The following is a 17,207-nucleotide window of genomic DNA, read 5'->3' on the forward strand; positions in this document are numbered from 1 at the left end:
CCCTTTCAAACTTTGATTTACTTTCAATCCCTCCCGGGAAAATTGCGAAGTTCCACAGGATGGACTTCTCGCTTGTCCCCTTCCACCCTCGCCCCATCCTCTTTCGCGCACTTGCTCGCTCTCTTTCTTCCTCTTTCGATTCTCTCACTTTCTCTCTCTCTCTCTCTCTCTCTCTCTCTCAATCTTTCTATCGAGTCCTCCACACCTATTGCTCAGAACTGCTAAAGTTTAAATATACACGCCAGCGTCTGTGTGTACTAAGGCTGCGAACAAGTCTTTCTCGATCCACTCCCCCGCTATTCTTTTCTCATTGTATTTCCCGCCATTCTCATCGTTGTTTCTTGTTTACTTTTAATCTTAAAGCGAAGCGTTAACTAAAACTACACAATTTCCTTTTTCAAAGCTCCAGCACCCCTCGTCACCACCTCTCATTTATCTATCTCCCTCTCTCACACAAACGCGCCCATACCATTCTACTTTCACGCTCTCATTTCATAGTTTTATCAATTACTTTTCTTGGCTGTCAACCTGGATTTTCTATCCACTATAATATTGTCGAGATCACACAGAATAAATATATAATAGATCCATGCATACACGGCATAAAAGGTTGATGGGTAAAAGAGAAAAATTTACATAAAATGGAAATATCTTGACAATTACTATTTCAAAAACGTAAAAATGTTTGAAGAAGGCACAAACTTTTTATTCCTTTCTTTATTTGCTATTAACACTTTTTTGTTTTCTTTCTTTCGTCATTTGTAATATTTGCAAATTTTATAGATATGCTGGTAAAATACTCAATTACATGTATGTACTAACCAGTGATTTAAATTTTTCTTTTAAATAACACTACGATGCACCAGGTGGTACAGCAATCAATTATTTATCAAGTAATTGATGAAAATCTCTTAAGATTACTCGAAAATTTCATGATTGACCTCATCGATGAAATTATATTCTTGAAATCTTTCGCAAATTATTGCAATTAAGCAAAAAATTAACGAAACGACATTTCACACCAATTATTTTACATTATATCGAAGCTTTTCAAAACACCTAATGCACATTTTGCCAATTGCATTTCGTTAAATCAATCGTTATTATGAGCTTTGTGAATTAAGCTAGTAAGTCGCTAAAATAAAAATCCTATCCTTATCCAATCAATTGGCCACTCGATGTCCTATATCCATTCATCCCTACTTTCTTCTTCTCACCTCCCCGCCCCTCAAATTTTCACCTCTCGTCATTAGCGCTCGTCAGTTCAAAAATATAATATCATCATCGTTTCGCCCCTTTTTAACATACCGCTGCGCAATTATCAAAGTTTCAAACCCCCCCCCCCCGAATTATCCCCTGAATGACCGTGGACTATGTTTCACTCGACGTTACGGTATCGGCAATCGATGCCGACGGCGAGCCCACAAAAAGTTCGAAAACTCTATCTTGCGACACGATACCCTCTGCCCCCTCTCCTCCCCGCCCCACCAATCCACCATTACGGCCATTTAAAACTCACGAAAAAAGTAATTAAATAACAGCCCATCCACTCGTATATACAATTACAATGCCATCGAGCAAGCAGATCGTAATATTACCTTCCGACGTTTCCTCCAGCCATTGTCCAACTAACTTGGCCCTGGAATCGGCACTACGGAGATGGCCTAATCGTAATTGGCAAGAGGCCAGACGCGGGAGCAGAGCCTCGTCTTTTCATGATCGCGATAAAGGGGCTGCAAAGCGAGATATAGGGAGATGGAGGAGGACCGAGGTAGCGACGACAGGGCCGTTGAAATCTTGACGAGACAGTCGCGCGTCTTTACGCTCTTGTTTATAGGATAAAGGACGCCGATATGGCATGATGAATGACGATAGACGATCGTGATAACGTCGTTACTTGGCTCTCGATGTTGGTCGTCTAGCACCGATCTACGTGCCGTCGTCACTCTGGTGCTCTCGGAGCCCAATGCCTACCGTTAATCCAAAATAACGTATCGTTGGATTGAACCGTGGAGTTTCCATAACCGACGTGGATGATTGTTGAAATGATGGTGTAAGTGGAGATGGATGGGTTAATGCTTGTTCTGCACGAGGATGTGAATTTCTTCTTTTTTACTACTACAAAACCTCGTGTAAAACGAGCGTGATAAAATCCATAATATTCACTTTCATCAAGACCATTAAGAATTTTTCAACCCTGGAAATCCAAATAGATCCATTCTATTACTCTAATTTATTCTGAGAGTCATCGAGTGGAGATGTTTTTGTTGTTGCTGGCTTCGATACCCAACGATATAGAGTAACTATCGACGAGATGGCTGAATGATGTTCGCGCTTATTAACCTGACCTAACTATGCCTATATAAAATAAATATAAATATGTGCGTGCGTGTGCGTGTTTGTGCGTGTTTGTGCGTGTGCGTGCGCGTGCGTGCGTGAGGATCGAGCGACCACGGAATGCAGAAATTGCATGCGCTTGATGCACAATCTTCATGCGTGTCAATGACTTGTCTATAAATATTAAACGACGTATTTTCTCAAAACAGCGTGAAAAGAATAGTATAAAGAAAGAAAGAAAGAAAGAAGTAAAGTGGCACTTGTATTCCATAAGCTGTTTCCCAATGACCTCGATTCTTCGATACAACTCTATGATTGTAATGGGACGTTTGTACGATTAAACGATTAAAGCCATAATTCTGAAATAAAGATAGTCCTGTAAATTGATTTGCCTCAAAATGTCCTTTAATACTTTCAGGTCTTTTTCACAATGTCGTCCTGCTGAGTGGCTCGGCATTAAGCCCATGGGCAGCGGTTCACGATCCGAACGACTTGCGCGTTCAGGTCGCTAAAGAACTCGATTGCCGCTACGAAGACGACGAGGACATTGCGGAATGCTTGAGGGGAGTCTCCCTCGAAGCTATACTTGGAATTGATCCCAATGAAATCAAGTATGCGAGCAAAATTTTTCGTACCCTTAAGCAAAACAAAGTTCGATGCTTCGGTTATTCTTACAAATACACGGAACACTGTCGTTTACATGCACATTGGAATACTTAATCCTTAATCGAGGATTATTACCCTTCCTCACGTCAGGATGGGGCTTTCGAATCTTATCAAGCGTTTTACCTCTTAATTTCACTTTATTGATTGACATGTTCAACTAGATCGAGCAAATCCTGGTGCACGGGATCGGTGAAATTTGATTTTACGAGGAATTGTACGTCAAGGATATCCGAATTGTACGAATGACTTTGGAATGTAAATTTTAGCGAATTAAACATTTATGCGACCATAGGGGATTAACCATAAATTGGAGGCAAATTTTTTAAATTGAACAGACAGCCCGAGCGTATGTAAAAGTTGCATGGAATTTTTATGCTTAATACCATCATCGTCAACCACATGAAAATCAGATAGTTTATCATTACTAAATGCTCGAGTAAATGAGAAATAGTAATTTGATTAATTAATAACGTTGAGGGAAAAGATCTTGAATTGTTCGAGTATTAACAAAGCTGATTATTGAGATATTACGTGTAATAATCCTTAATGTTTTGTAAACTTGTATACTATATTTGTAAATTGTTTTGTACTTTTGTAAACAATAATTTTTTTTTTATTTATTTATTTTTTTTTTTTTCTATTTAATTCCCAATGAGACATTGTCCATTCTTTTTATGCATAGACAAGCATACGAGAACTTTTAAGTAATTCAAAGCCAATAGAAGCAATAATCGCCAACATGATCTATAAAATCGCGAGAAAACAATTATAAAGTTGTAACGAAGCCAAGTTGCTCCTTTTCGGAAATAGTACATCGTAATTTAATACGCTTTGCATAAAACAAACTTCTATTACTTAATTATTATTAAGAAATTCTCGCATCTTTTTTCCACCACGATAAAGTTTATTTAGGACATTACGATGCGAATAATATAATGAATAATCAATTGTGACAGGCTAATCTATTATATTAAGTGGGTAATATCTTTAAAATGTAGAAAATACAAATACTAATACTATAACTTATTAGTGCTTATACTTAAATCCTAGTTTTATTGATGAAATTGCGCAAAAATCATGGCAGCATCAATTAAAAAGTGCTTCGTTATCATTGATTCGTATTCGAATTTACGCGAATATGAATAACTTGCGACATAATTTAGATTAAAACATTCTTCGATAACATAACGTAATCCTTATATTTTAACGAACGATCTCAACAAATCGTAATTCATCGATCGTAATTTTATCTGTCAAATCTTGCATGCAATTAAAACATTTGCTTGGAAAAATCGTGCTACGGTATATTGATAAGCTTTCCTCGATAAAATTCTACAACGATAAAGACATCGAAGCTAGCTCGGGTATTTCTTTAACACTAAACGAACGATCTAACTAACTGACAGTCGCAAGATCGACGATCAATCCAATCGTGATCGTTCGTAATGTGCCATCGCCTCGCAATGGACTGGGAAAAAAGGTCGCCGAAAACCGTTAACCCACACTCGTTTGAGCGTAGGTTCATGCCGTCGATCGGACCGAGTTTACCGGTGGACGGAAGCAATCCCGATCCTGCCCTGGATATGGAACGGCTCAGCGACGCATTCATCAAGGTCCCCTTAATCCTCGGCGTATCGACCGCGGAGTCCTACCTCGACTTCAACGCCAACGACATCCAGTACGGCTTCGAGGAGGACCAGCGCAACCGCGTGCTCCGGACCTTCATCCGCAACGCCTACGTTTATCATCTCAACGAGATATTCAGTGCGGTAAGGAACGAGTACACGGACTGGGACAAGCCCGTGCTGCATCCCATCAATATCCGAGAATCGACGATGGAGGCCCTGAGCGATGGGCACACGGTCGCACCCCTCATGCGAATAGCGTTTTACCACGCCAGACGGGGCGCTAGCACTTACTTCTTTCATTTCAATTACCAGACCAAGGACAGCGATTATCCGCAGGTACGACGATTAAATTGAATAAGTAGGTGGATGGATGGATGGATGGATGGAGAGAGAGAGAGAGAGAGAGAGAGAGAGAGAGAAGAATGACGATTGTCGACATGGTACTCAAATATACAATAATGCCTTAGACTTTTATTGTATTGATTACTCAAATCGTTTTGCATTATCTTTTCTTTGAATATTATTTATTGCTTTATTGATTCTACTATGTCTTGACTATTTGTTTACCTTTTTTTTTTTTTTTTTTTTTTTTTTGAATAATTAATAATTTCAACATCCTTTCGTGTGTCATTTTTTTTTATAAACGATCGTTTATTAATAAATAAGCGAGGATAATGAATGTTTCGATTCTTCTGGATGAAAAGCTAAGAAAACAAAATAATTCATAACAATATTTAACTTTAAGATTAAACAACGCGATAAATAAATGTTTGTAATATAAAAAGCCGCTGACTCGTGGTTGCTCGTTAAATGAAAAAGTAGATTCTTTGTTGTAGAATTGGAAGAAAAAAAATTGAACCGTAATAGGGAGCATTAACGAAAAGATTAAAGCAAGCTCATTGTTAGCATCGTATAACATAATTTTCCTTGCCTTCAATTTGTGAAAAAAATGTGGAGGAAGATCACTGAGCTCGATCCCCCGCTGTCTAGCATATATTCGATCCTTTTTCCCCTCTATTCCCTCTGTGACTTTTTTTTTTTTTTTTTTTTTTTTTGCCGAAGGAGCAGGATTTCTTTATCAGGCACATGCGATAAAAAGAAACGTATATACGCGACTTCAAGGGGTTGAGGAAATAAGGGATACGCCCAAGAGTTTTCCTCTTCCGGACGAGACAGCCAAGGGTGTCGCCGGATATGATGAGCGACCACGAAGACGCGACCCTATCCTTTGTATATCAAAGTTCCTTTCATGCGCGTTACACCTTGTACTTCTATACCCGTTCACGCGCGCGCGCGTGTGTGTGTGTGTGTGCGCGTGCGTTTGTGTGTGCGCGTGCGTTTGTGTGCGTGCGTTTGTGTGTGCGCGTGCGTGCGTGCGTGCGTTTTTGTGTGTGTGTGTGTGTGTGTGTGTGTGTGTGTGTGTTTTTTTTTGGTCCGCGCGCGTGCGTGCGTGTGCGTGTGCTTGTTCATGCACGCGGCTGAAAATCGATGGGACTCGTCTGAGACTGACCGACCTTTCCAACTTCCGTCTTCCAATCTCCAAATTTAACTTTTTACTCCTGTACTTCGCATTTCGAATCCTTTCGCATTCTCTATCTTTCATACCATAGCATAGCAAAAGCTAAATAATCTTGTGAAACATCTTTACAATTTAAGCTTCGCTTGTTCCAAATTATAATAATTACGATCAAATATCTATGGTAAGCCAGAATTTCATAATAATAGCATTTTGTTTATCGTGACAATAGTATTATTTGAAAAGCATGTAATATTTATTGTTTATTTAAATAAATTTACTATACGTATAAATTTCCACACTCGATTTAATTAATAGTAGATAACAAAATATTGCCCTTATCCTCGTTAAATAATCTACTTTTTCTTAAATAATATAAAAATAAAACAATTATTGATATATATATATATATATATATATTGCAGTTTTAAATTTACTCCATTTAAGTTAAAATCTTTAATTATGCGAAGCTCTTTATGTATTAAACTATGTAATTTAAGAATATAGCTGTCAATTGGAAGGTGAAAAAGTCGTTAAAAAAGACATTAAGATCTAATAATGTTCGAAATTTATAAGCTAATAACCTGATTCCCTTCCACTTTCAATTAAAATAAAGTAGTACAGCTGTAATGTGTCAGACTACAGAAGCCAATAATAACGAAATTAAAAGTGGAGAACTCGTTAATTCGAAGCGTATTACGCAGCTCTTGCCTTACTTGTAATTGCAATAAAATTAGCAAATCCAAATTATAAAACAAGAAGTTAAAATCCCCTTGATTCAAATACCAAAACCTTATTGAAATAAAAATAGTCCTTTCACAAATCTTCTCCCGAAAGTTGCTCTGCCACTCGTAAGCAATAATAAGCAAACTCCAAATTCGATTAAACATTGGCGTTAGTTGACGCGCTATTTTCTTCTCTTCCGTTCCATCTTCTCTTAACACCCCCACCCCCAAATATCTCACTCTCACTCACTCACTCTCTCTATCTCTCTCGCTTAGCTACCCTTTCCTATATATACCCTTTGCTTGTATAATGAAGAATTGCGTGGGATAGATGAACTTGGGCGAGTAGAACGATATAAAGTCAAGCTTTGAATTTTATAAAATTAAAATCGCGTCGGACACCCGTCAAGTAAACGCGCGTACTCAGCTAGGATTTTTGAAAGTTCGTAATTTAATTAAAGCGGGATTTGAGATGCTGATGCTAGTGGTGTTGCTACCACCGCCGTTGATATTGCAAGCGTGACGTCATTAATCTGTAACGCCCATCACCCATGTAAATAAGAAGGCGCTAATTTTAAAATACAAAATACTTCAAAGTAAATTCTTAAGTATATAATACAAGACCGCAATATTGTGTCGTAAAAATTACGCAAATATTTCGTATGTCAAAGTGTCTTCTTCCTTGCAATTTCAAGCTCACTCTAACGCTTCGCTGTTGCGTAATTCTTCGATTCGATGTATGTCGATCATCCCCTTGGCACGATAATAACTTCTCGGCTATCTTGTACTTATGATTAAATACACTGCATGATTTTTCCAATTGTAATTTTCGATTTTTAAATTAATTTTACAAACTTGAATCTTAAATAAAATTCAATTGCCAGTGGTGCTTCCTCGACGGATATATTTACTCGAGTTTATTGTCTTTGTTACGTGTCGCTTTTAAAATTTTCATTATTTAAACTGCTAATAACTGCTGCGAACATCTCAAGGTTTCTATGAAAAGAAAAAAAAATGCCCTCGCAAATGACTAAGAAACGACTGAATTGATAAAAAGCATCATTTCCCGTGTCAACATCATCGAGTTAAAATATTGTCGACAAATCTTAAAGTAACGAATTATCTTTGTTAAACGTAGTGATGCATCGAATTTAAGATTATATTTAATTTAAAGTCTATGGCAAAAACAAACAAACAGTGATGAAATACATTTGTCTTCGTTGTACAACCGTCGAAAATTTAATTTAAGCATAAATAACTTGCAAAATTTCTAACCACCACAGAAATTGTAGAGTTTCTCGACTCGTGTCTCTCTCTCTCTCTCTCTCTCTCTCTCTCTCTCTATGATATATATATATATATATATATATATATAAACCATTTTTAGAAATATTGCCTTTTTTAAACAAGATACCTGGGCGTGTTTACAGAGACTCGGAAGTGTTCGTGGCGAGGCAATGCCATACATATTCGGCCTTCCCCTGATCTCGGGCGGTCGATTTTTTCCACAAAATTACTCCCGATCGGATCAGGGCGTTGCCGAGGCAGTGCTCACATTCTTCACCAACTTCGCCAAGACGGGAAATCCGAACGAGCCTCACAACATCGAATCTGTGGATTACGGCACCGTGAAGGAGAAGACCCGATATCGCGGCCTCAATTGGGAGAAATACGAGACCGGGACTCAACAATACCTCATGATAGGTAAGACTAACATTGAACGATAATACATCAATATTTTATTCATTTTTATATCAACAATTATATATATATATATATATATATATGCGTGGAGAGTGACGAATCGTTATGTATGCGTATGTACGATTGACAATTTGGCTATTGCATAATGAGAAGGACGCCATTGTATACTGAACAATGTGTCATTCAAATAATTGCGCAAATTTTCAATAATCAAAATGACGCGAATGTTTAAAGAACGATTAAGTCATTAGAATTCGTGTTTATCTCATGGAAAATTCAAAGGTAGAAGACATTTGGCAGCGATCTTTTAATTACTGCGAACATTTTATTATCCTGTTGGTATTCATAGTATTCTTAGCAATTCGTAATCCTTTCGATACTCTGCATAATACGCTTAATTACCTGAAATAATATCGGGCTATCTTTAATCAATGCGCTAATGATATATGTAAGATTAGTGTGAAATCATAATGAAATATTTATTGAGCATATTTATTAGCATATACGGTTATACTTGCAAAAGCTTCTTCGTGTTTAATGAATATAAAGCTAAATAATTTTATACATATGATAAATAATTAAATTATAGCATCAAAAAAAAAAAAAAAAAAAAAAAAAAAAGGCGAGTATAACGTTATTTGTAATGCGGAAATACTACTCCAGATTCAATAGCATAGGAGTGAAATTAAAATATTCGTTTAATATGCAATTTTTATGGAAGGAAACTACATAAGAGTTCTTTTAGCTCTTAAGCCCAAAATGAAAAATCACTACCGAGGACACAAAATGGCAGTTTGGCTGAATCTCATTCCTCAACTTCATCAACCTGGAGATGATGTTTCCATGAGACATCATCAATTTCGAGAAAAAGGCGATACTTATTACGCGGGTAAGTAATAAGTAATTAATCATGACTACGACACTCGGGCGTAAGAAGCAATCCAACAAATAATCCGGTTCAACTCGTAAGCAGTGGAAATTCAATGCCAGAAATAAAATACAATGAAAAGATATTCTAACTATTGTAAAATAAATTTTAGTTCTTTTATATTTATAAGTTTTTTATATATAAGAAATTTGTATACGGACAATAAACTTAAGATTATTATGTCTTTCAATATGGAAAACAATTCATTGAAATTTAAAAAATTTCCGCCCAATACCCAATTTAATTTATAACTAACATTCTTATCAAATTTTATAAATGCTTAATTTATTATAAAATATTAATTTTTCATCTTTTCCCCGACATATATTACGCCAGAGCAATTGCTTTACCAATAATTGATGGTAATAAAAGGAAAATAGAAATTAGTTAAACATTAAAATTAAATATTAGACAAGAAAATGTTAAAATGTGTTCTAATAATGTCTAAATATAATAATAGCGTACACCGATGAAGCAAATAATAAAGTTTTTACATAGAAAAATCTACGATAAAATCATGTTTCATACGTGATAAAATTGTATTTTATAGGTAATAAAACCCAATTTCATATGGAATAAAACCAAGTTTATGCGTATACAAAAATTAGACTTACAACACTTTCAATGAAGTCAATAGAAGTAATTGAAATATAATTTATTTAAAATTTCATTTCAATAATATATTAAAATATCTTATTATAAATAGTTGGATTTGAATTAAATTTAAAAAATCTTTAATAAATATTATTTGCTCATCTTTAGATAAATCTATGATGATCTAAAAATATATCAACTTGTATTATTTATAATCCTTTCTTTTTTTTTTTTTTTTTTTTTTTTTTTTTTCAATCTTAACAATCGCGTAATTTGCTATTGTACGAACGCTCGCGCACACATGCGCACACACACACGCGCGCGCACACACACACACACACATATATACACACACACACACATACACAAATTTATATTTATAATATTTGGTTAGTGAAAGATTATGTCTTATGGTCTTATCATGTAAAATTAAATTTTTTTATCGAATTTTACGAAAGAAGCAAATATTGTTTGTTGCAATTTCATGTGTAAATCAATACTTAATTTTACAATTTTACAACAGATGTTAGATTTCATTTTTATAATGAATTATTATTACGAATAATTGCATCATATAGATTCGCGCTATCTACGTATTTGAAAGATTTTACGATCCATGACCTCGATATGAGACGATGTCAGATCTTGCAAATATATCTTTTTATATATCAGTCAGTTATATACATGCTTTACTTGCACAATATAAAATGGACCAAACAAAGATTTTTATAAAGTCAATACAATAATGTCAATTCTATAATAACAGCGTTATAAATAATGCGACATACGTAACAAAAACATATGGTTTGTTATATGAAAATTGGTTATATTGTGAAAATTACGGGATCCAATGTTTAAATAAATCGAATAAAAGCGCACAGAGTTATTGAAGCATAATGATTGGAAATTATCATGTCGATCAAATTACATTTGAAACAAATGTGAAATTTCCAATGCATAGTGTAGTAATATAGTTAAAATCTTTGCATTATTAAAACTTATCAACATTGAATTCATAAAACGTAGTTTGCCAATTATTAGGATAATCTTTCTCCTTATTCGTGGCGCATCTTCGCCGTAATCGCCCGTTACACATCGGTGCTCATACTTTTTCCTCGTCAATGGAAATACGAGACGGATCGCTGCTCGTTCAGTTTAATGTGCAAAAATTCAATTATGCACGAGAGTTATTATATAATCGTTATTAAAAATAATTGAGAGAGTAAGAGAGAGTAAGTATGGAAATGTACTGCGACGGCAATACTTTTGAATATTTGCAAAGCTTAGGTAACCGAATAATAAATCTTTGCGGACTTAAAATGCATAAACTCATAATTATCTACGCGGTAACTTAGTTTTAAACTGGCAAAATCTTCCGTATATCACTGTATGAGTATCTACGTCCGCTTTCTTCTAAAATAACAATGTCATGGACAATTTTTAACATTTTTTATACATTGTTCGCAAATGCCCTGACATTACTTACTTATCAATCTCTGATTTAATAAATAAAAAGAAGCAATTTTTTTTCACATAAATTAATATATACCCTTCGTATACATTAACAGCTATGAATCAAAAAGAATACTTCTCGCAAATCGCAAATCGCCTATCCCATTCCCGCTAAATTCAAAATCAAAGCTATTGTCTATAATGTAACCATCACCCGATCCTCATTACATGCACAAAATACAGTTTTATCGCTCGACATTCCACAAATATGACAAGTATAACGAGAGGAATATCAAGCGATTGCACAAAATCAATAGATGTGCAAATAAAAGCAGTAGATGGGACTAAAATTAGAAGAAAAACGTACCACACAATCACGAGAATCGATGAAAATTCGCTAAATGGTATATTATTTTTGCTTATACAGGCGCAGTTCGGGACGAGTCGTACATGCCGATTCCATTGCCAAGCACCACGCGCATGAGCACCACGTCGACGACCACGTGCACGGCGTCGAGCGACGAGAATACGATCCTGGCCGCGGCTAGCACGCCGAGCATCCTCGACAAAAGCAAGGACGACGCGGAACAGCTACAGCGATTAGCCTCACGGCACTACTACAGCACGACTACGGCCCTGGCCATCACCGTCGGCGTCGGCTGCGTCCTCCTCGTCCTCAATATGCTCATCTTCGCGGGAATCTACTACCAGCGCGACCGTGACAAGAAGCGCGCCGCGATGGCCAGCGCCTCGAACAACGGCCAAGAGAGCCTGCCGATGAGCTGCAGGTCGGCGATGAACCCCCAGGACAATCCGACCTCGTCGCACGAGGCGCCACCCTGCTACACTACCCTCCCCAAGAGTCCCTCCTCCATTCAGGTTAGTCTCTTATTCCTTTATGTAAAAATCCCCCGAGTTTTCGCACGCTTTATCACCCCACCCACAACTCAATCCAATGCATTCATCCATCTTCCTCTCGAAGCAGCCTCGAGCGCGTTCGCTGTCAATTTACCAAATGCCGATACCCCAAGACTTTTATTTGTCAATGAGGTTGAAATTGCGCGAGATAAACCTTGGCAAACAATCGCTTACGATTATTCTTCGATGAATTTACCGAACATCGGAACAAAGGGAGATAGATTGCCGGAGAAAGACTCTCTCGATAGGCTACATCGTTGCTATTTTCACGACCGAGCAATAAACGATTCAAAAAAAAAAAAAAAAAATTAAATTTAAACGATTAAACTAAACGTATTGACAGCGGCGCTTATCGTATTGACGTTGACCGCACGTTAGGCGCATAGGGAACTCGCTAATAAATAAAATGCATCTCTTTCAGGAGCAGATGATGGAAGTAAACAGGCAGGAGCAAGTGGAGCGTAACCGGACAAAGGCGGAGAGCCTGAGCCGTGCGAGTAGCTGCAAGAAGGAGCACGCGATACCACCTCGGCCGCCCCAAAGGACGTCGAGCTCGTTGAGCACGGGCAGCAGCACGAGCGGAAGCGTCAAGAAACGCGTCCAGATCCAAGAGATCACTGTATAGCATTAGTGGTCGCCCCCCGAGGGCACCGTCGCGCGCCCGAAACGCGTGACCTTCGTCGACTCCCAGGACGCGATTCTCGAGTCGCAGTTTTAGGATGGGATTGGGGGGGGGGGGGGGGGGGCGGGGGGCCGGGGGGGGGGGGCAGAAAGCGGACGCGCAAAGGCGACCAATCGCCGATCCTAGTAGTCGATCCCCGGCTGCCTGTACAAAGCCTATGCGGATGAGGGAGCACTTTGCCGATTGCCGATTAAAGTCTTCGCTCGTCGCCCCCTTCGTAATTAGATGCGATGAAGCGATCGTTTGGCGACATTACAAGGAAAGTGGCGCTTTCTCGCGTTAATTCTCTCCCACACTCGTCGAGCAGTGCTGCACAATGTTATGAGAATGAAAGAAGAGATTACTTTAACTCGTCGTATAACGATCGCTTTCTAATTTCGAAATGGCATGCTAATATTGTAAAGATTTTTTATTTTTTTTTGTTTTTTTTTTTTTTTTTTAATTTTTCCCCGCTCTTTTTTCACTACATTCATGATAATATATTCTACTTTAAATCTGCCGTTACATGTTATTGCGCTCGCGCGTTTCTACGTGTCGTATGAAATTTATTCTAACGCAAACTTTCAGTCGGTTATACCGTGTATGGTCCATGTTTATTTCATTTAAACGAACGATAATAATATTAAAAAAGCTTATGATTTTCTTTGGGTTAAATACCGTGCAGCCTGGGATCAATGGATATAGTTAAATAACCAATGAAAGCTGCAAGCTTAATCAAAAGTCTTAGTTATTTGAGTGCGTTTGTATTCAATTGGGCGATTAATGCGTATTTTGGTGAAGAATCAAAGGGAAAATAATTGAACTAAAATTTATTGTGAAAACGACAAACGTATTTATTGTGTATAAATAAAACAACTAAGTATAAGTAAAATAACGTGAGATTTTAAAACAAAAGAGTATTGCTGCTTGTATAATTGCACGTTAACAATTTTCGTTTTATGTTTGGTAGAAATTTATAAATTATCTATATTGTTAATTAATCATAGCCTGTAAAATATTAAAACGTTGATTAATTGTACTTATTATTATAGTTGAAAGATATCAGAATATAAGTAAAAAATACATGATAAATAAGTTCCGATCGAACAACACTAGGCATTTGTACATTTATCACAGAGTTACGCAATTTACGAATTATCGATTATATAGCCAAGGTACGTCTTTTTATTGGAGAATAAACTTATTCTTTGTAAATGACAAGATAGCAGCCATATTATCCTTGATAAATTAGTCTGGTTAAGCGAAACTTGCCATGTCTTTCGAGCTGTACAAAATATATTGCTTAATCAACTAGTAAACATTATCATGATATTGTCACGCGAAAATCACGCTAAACGTAATATTTATTACATTAAGATTGCTATAAAATTTTCAAGATAATAATAATACTACGATTATAATTTTTATTTATCTGTTCTCATATATTGCAGAGCGTCTGAGGCATTTGAAAAATACTTTATATATTTATAAACGACAGTGTTAATTCTAAATGGAACACTTATTTTTAGTTTTGTAAAATGCCAAAACCAAAGACTGGCACTTCTCATATATAAAATACACGCAATTAATTAATCTGACATTGATGGGCGACAAATTTACTTTAATGATGCCTAAATCGGTTAAAAAAAACAAAAAGACAAAAAAACAAAAGAAAAAAATTTACAAAGGTTTGATGACATTAAATTGTTACTGCCGCTGTTTGATTGAGAAAATTGTGAAAGAAAGAGATGAAATATTTCATCTATGACCTCGTTAGTTACATAATCTCATCCATCTGTATATTTCATTGTGAAACAATAAAAGATGATTTATAAGTATATATGTGACATTCTTCAGCTTACTACCTCTAAAATTACTTACTATTATATGAATATTGATGAAAGAATTCTGTAATGAAGTAATTATCTCTAAGTTCAAAGATTTTAAATGCATGTGTGCATAAATAACAAGAGCACAGCACAAATATACTTATTTCAAATTTCGCAATACGCAATATCTCACTTCAATAAATTATCATTAACTTATAAATCACTGTGTCGGTCAATTAACAGATAAGGCCAAAATTCATTATTGTAGTCTACAAAACAATCGAATTATTACATTTAAATTACTTCTTACTTTGATTTTTTTTTTTTTTTTTTTTCAAGAAAACTACATTATATAACGGATATTTATTTGAATTTGCATTTATTGAATAATTGAAATATCATTTCAAATACTATCTAGTCTGGATATTCTGAAAATTTCATTTTAAATGTATCTTACACATCAGATTAGAATTAATCAACAAAGCCTTAAAATTATATTAAAATGATATGCATTTTATTTAATTCTATATGTCATTTATTATATTTTAATTAATTTAATAGATTTTATAATATTTTATATTTAAATTATTTTTAATTATCTTTCGTATTTTGAATAATAAATAAATGGATTAGTATCAAATTTTATTTATATATATATATATATATATATATATATATATATATATACATCTGTGTTATGTACATATATTATAATACAACTTAAATGTTAAAGTATTTCACTAATATCACTGGAAGCCTTGCCCTTAATTTCTGTTCTAAAATATTTCGAAGTTTCCATGTAAGTGTTAGAGGATTTTTTTTCTGCCAAATGCCATTTCGTTGTCGCTCCGCCCATTTTTGGGCAAGTTTTAACGATTTCACATAAACTTTTACATTCTTATCGGCTGCTGAACTACTTGGCAATTCTTCAACAGTTCCGAATCCTATTTTAACTAACTCTTTTCCCGCGGATAGAGGTTCCTAAATATAAAAGAATAAAATTTTATTTGACAACGAAATATTTATGACTGATTAACTTTGGATTACCTTATTGTTTTCAAGAACATTTACTATACATGTTAGAAATTTGCTATCTGTAGAAATTGGTATAAATGTAATTTTCTGCCCTTTAATAATTGTTTGCAGCCAATTAATGCCTACATTTATAATAAAATATGAAAAATTTAGAACATGTATTTAATACGCAACGTTCTGTGATTAAATCTTAAGCATGCGTGTGTGCGCGTGTGTGTGCTTGCGAGCGTATGTGTCTACACAGATTCTACAAACCATTGCTAGTTACGTTGACTCCTGCTATTTTAACGGGTAAATAATTTGAATTTAACCTTGGTAAAGGAATCAATGGCTTATGATCTACTAAAAGATATGATACTCCGTCAAATTCAACATTTTTTACCGTACCTTCTAATAAAACTTTTTTTGTGAAAAAATGTTTAGGCACATCGTTTGGTTTAGTAAATCTAGAAAACTACAATAAATATAACGAATAAATTACTGAACTTCATTAAAATGGTTAAAAATAACATTTTAATCCAATTTTTCAATGTTGATTACACAATTATGAAAATAATAGAAAATTATTGTACTATATATTTCAATTAAATTACATACCGGTCTTACTTTATAGAATGCAGTTAATAAGCCAGTGCAAGCAATTCCATATGTAAATATCTATAAAGATAAATAAAATTATTACTCTATTCTATTTTTACATTATTAAAGAAAATATAAAAGTTACCTCGGCTCCTCTACAATCATGCTGTATATAATTAGAAAATTGTTTAACTAAAATTGATATATTTTCTACACTCATCGCGTATCTTAAAGCTATTTTTCCTTGAAAAATCGAGTATTTTTGGCAAATTTTAATCGAAGAAGATGTAAAGTATATTGTTAGGAATATGGATCACAGCCGTATTTATTAAAAATTAGAAAAGACGTTTCCGTTACATCTACTCTTATCTCACGTAACGTAACCTTTACCTAAATATTTAAATATATAGAACAGGAGTACAATCATCCAAACGTTTTCGTAATAACTTCGCAGTAAAAAAATTACCCAATATTTATTATAAATTATAGTAAATGTGAATTGGATTGATTATTTGGATTGAAAATTAAAAATAAAATTAGAATGAGGGATTCGATGTAGCGGAGCTTTCGCAAGTTAATAATAACAATTGGCATTTCATGTCGATTATTAGATATCGAGACAAATAATAATTATT

The 17,207-nt window shown here is 35.1% G+C and overlaps 3 protein-coding genes across 4 annotated transcripts in view; 2 read left to right on the plus strand and 1 right to left on the minus strand.

Moving 5' to 3' along the window:
* LOC105363032 (neuroligin-4, X-linked-like) overlaps nt 1-9,473 on the plus strand; it is a 21,732-nt gene extending 12,259 nt beyond the window's left edge. Inside the window, exons 2-5 of the mRNA XM_011500602.1 lie at nt 2,756-2,948; nt 4,523-4,967; nt 8,303-8,576; nt 9,322-9,473. Coding sequence (XP_011498904.1) covers nt 2,756-2,948; nt 4,523-4,967; nt 8,303-8,576; nt 9,322-9,473 — 1,064 coding nt within the window. The remainder of the gene's footprint in view (nt 1-2,755; nt 2,949-4,522; nt 4,968-8,302; nt 8,577-9,321) is intronic.
* Nucleotides 9,474-11,975: 2,502 nt separating this feature from the next.
* Nucleotides 11,976-13,201, plus strand: LOC105362882 (neuroligin 4-like). Of its 2 annotated transcripts, none has more exons than XM_011500411.1 (2): nt 11,976-12,429; nt 12,890-13,201. In XM_011500411.1, exons 1-2 carry the CDS (start codon nt 12,001-12,003, stop codon nt 13,091-13,093), a joined length of 633 nt encoding a protein of 210 aa, XP_011498713.1. In that variant the 5' UTR covers nt 11,976-12,000; the 3' UTR covers nt 13,094-13,201. The 2 variants fall into 2 exon arrangements, with proteins under 2 accessions (XP_011498713.1, XP_011498714.1); XM_011500412.1 differs by having other exon boundaries at nt 12,896-13,201.
* A 2,450-nt stretch (nt 13,202-15,651) lies between these two features.
* On the minus strand, nt 15,652-17,048 carry LOC105362883 (uncharacterized). The gene is made up of 5 exons (XM_011500413.1): nt 16,718-17,048; nt 16,591-16,650; nt 16,249-16,447; nt 16,006-16,115; nt 15,652-15,939 (listed from the first exon to the last, which is right to left on the minus strand). The coding sequence occupies exons 1-5, from the start codon at nt 16,790-16,792 to the stop codon at nt 15,679-15,681; spliced, it is 705 nt and encodes a 234-aa protein (XP_011498715.1). The 5' UTR covers nt 16,793-17,048; the 3' UTR covers nt 15,652-15,678.
* Between the last annotated feature and the right edge of the window lie 159 nt (nt 17,049-17,207).

The sequence above is a fragment of the Ceratosolen solmsi genome, unplaced genomic scaffold (assembly GCF_000503995.2).
Source record: "Ceratosolen solmsi marchali unplaced genomic scaffold, CerSol_1.0 scaffold56, whole genome shotgun sequence".
Lineage (NCBI taxonomy): Eukaryota > Metazoa > Arthropoda > Insecta > Hymenoptera > Agaonidae > Ceratosolen > Ceratosolen solmsi.

Excerpts from the sequence above, each read along its gene's own strand:
- LOC105362882 (XM_011500411.1), top strand. The coding sequence starts at position 12,001 with ATGCCGATTCCATTGCCAAGCACCACGCGCATGAGCACCACGTCGACG. Across the intron at positions 12,430-12,889 it reads AGAGTCCCTCCTCCATTCAG|GAGCAGATGATGGAAGTAAA; the intron begins GTTAGTCTCTTA and ends CATCTCTTTCAG.
- LOC105362883 (XM_011500413.1), bottom strand. The coding sequence starts at position 16,792 with ATGAGTGTAGAAAATATATCAATTTTAGTTAAACAATTTTCTAATTAT. Across the intron at positions 16,651-16,717 it reads ATGATTGTAGAGGAGCCGAG|ATATTTACATATGGAATTGC; the intron begins GTAACTTTTATA and ends TTATCTTTATAG. Across the intron at positions 16,116-16,248 it reads AGTCAACGTAACTAGCAATG|GCATTAATTGGCTGCAAACA; the intron begins GTTTGTAGAATC and ends TTATAAATGTAG.